This window comes from Opisthorchis viverrini, assembly GCF_000715545.1.
Source record: "Opisthorchis viverrini unplaced genomic scaffold opera_v5_85, whole genome shotgun sequence".
NCBI lineage: Eukaryota > Metazoa > Platyhelminthes > Trematoda > Opisthorchiida > Opisthorchiidae > Opisthorchis > Opisthorchis viverrini.
The window spans coordinates 1,620,039-1,622,115 of record NW_008751740.1 but is presented as its reverse complement, the minus strand read 5'-3'; the positions used below and the strand labels follow the sequence as shown (position 1 = coordinate 1,622,115).

At 41.5% G+C, this 2,077-nt stretch overlaps 1 protein-coding gene across 1 annotated transcript in view; it reads right to left on the bottom strand.

The window, feature by feature from the left end:
* Window positions 1-682, bottom strand: part of T265_04850 (hypothetical protein) — a gene marked incomplete at both ends in the record, with an annotated part of 7,032 nt that extends 6,350 nt beyond the window's left edge. Inside the window, one exon of the mRNA XM_009169696.1 lies at window positions 513-682. Within this exon, the coding sequence (XP_009167960.1) occupies window positions 513-604 (92 nt within the window). The remainder of the gene's footprint in view (window positions 1-512) is intronic.
* Between the last annotated feature and the right edge of the window lie 1,395 nt (window positions 683-2,077).

Below are 2,077 nucleotides of genomic sequence, written 5' to 3'. Positions count from 1 at the left end.
ATGATAGACACACCGGCCATTGTAAATATGCACCCCATTTTATGATGCGTGACAACATTTCAACAACAAAATGCCTCATCTATCATGTCGGTGCCCCGATTACTGCCAATATTCTCACGAGAGGATATCCTATACAAGCCTGGTCAATGTGTCTTCATTGGTTTCTAAATGAAGTCAGGTTTGCTCCCCCAGGCATTGTGCACTCCAAAGACACAAACTAAGCTGTTCAGGTGGGTGTTGAGCAAGTTCATGGAGCTAAATCCGCTCATCGCATACGTAAGAACATCTGGCTGTACGGTCACCGCCCCCCAAAATCAAAAGTGACCGTCAAACATGGGTGTTTGGAACACCACCGCAATTCATGAGGATATTTCATAACAATGGACGGGTTCTTGCTTGTGAAACAGTGGTCCAAATTGGGGGGCCTGACTAAATCGACCTGAGTTGTACATCATTTAACGCCTTATGACACGGAAAAGAGTTAACATCCGGAAACGATGTGTCCGACTCACTTTTTCCACCAGATATATTTTCGGTATCGAGGTCCCGCTGCGGCCAGACCATAGTAGGTGTACATCATAAAGTGGATGAAACTGTTGAGCATACCATGGAACGTGCCTATCCCACCTGTCGCATGACAAAGAGAGCAACAAAAGGAAAAGTAAATGCATTGCTTGTGAAACTTAACAGGAATGAACTAACCTAAGTAATCTAAGCCATGTGTTTTCCTGGAGCTGCTCACGAATTACTCAAAGTGGAATATGATGAAAAGCACTACTATTATTATTATTATTATTATTATTATTATTATTATTATTATTATTATTATTATTATTATTATTATTATTATTATTATTATTATTATTATTATTATTATTATTATTATTATTATTATTATTATTCACTCGGACCACCGAACACTATCTGCTATCATAAGACCTAGTGTAAAACGTAGAAAAATAAAAGAGATGTGGTCGAATCTTGGAAGGCCGGGCTGCATGATGTATTTTAACCTTACTGGCACCCAACGTTGGGATGCACAGAAGACGGACCGTGTGTTCTTTTGGTTACCGGTTTCAGAGTGTTAGCTTCCGGACCATGTATCCGCCAACCACTCCAACACTGCCGAGTACAGAAATTCCTACAGACAGAGGGAAATGGTATTTTTGCCTCATCTGGTAGTCTCGTCACTTTGCGGAGGTCTCAATCGGGGGAGGTCATTGTATTTGATTACGTTACGATGATTAAACTAACCAGGCGCTGAATTAAGCAATTCTGACAATTGGCCGACAGCAGATATTTTTTCTTTGGACACCAAGACAGGTTCTCCATGGGGATTAATGAATTTTGGAAAGAAACGGTTGGTTCGCTATCTGCCAATGTATTCTCAAGGCCCAAAACGCGACTGTTCGTATGTACACGTACTTTATGACGGTACAACTCTCATTGAGACCAAATGAGAAACAGGTGGGCTCGAAACGGTGGAAACGAAACTGCAAAAGTCCAAGGGAAAAACCCGTGATTCAAGAGTAAGTCGAAGTCACCACTACGGAGACTCGCGCACCATAAACATGAGTGTGGCTTACACAAAAGCGAGAGCAAATACATTTTTCGAATCTTTTCTTTAAAGTCTCATCTACTAGCCACGGGAGTAGGCGATTTTTGTTAACAAAGTCAAGAAACTTTTCACTTTCTGTCTCTCCTTTTCGCTACTTACCAAACTGACCACCTTACTGTCAGAGTATTTTCCCTGTCTGACAATGTTTCTCATGACAAATCTCCGCACAATACAACTATGTGGCTGTGCCTACTCGAATGGTCACAATATGACTACCTCACTGTGTAGTTTCGAGCTTGCCGCAGCTGGGATATACGGCAATTTCTCTCCTAAGTACCCACGGTGTGATTACCTAACCGAACAACAGTTAACGTGATCGAAAATTACAACCCAAAGAAAACAACGTGCAAGGCTGATTCACGGCTTGATCGATTCGAGACACAAGCGGCCAAGAAAAAGAAATCAGTTGTCGGTTCGGCTCAAAAATCTACCATAGTTTCAAATAGCTAAATCGTAAAG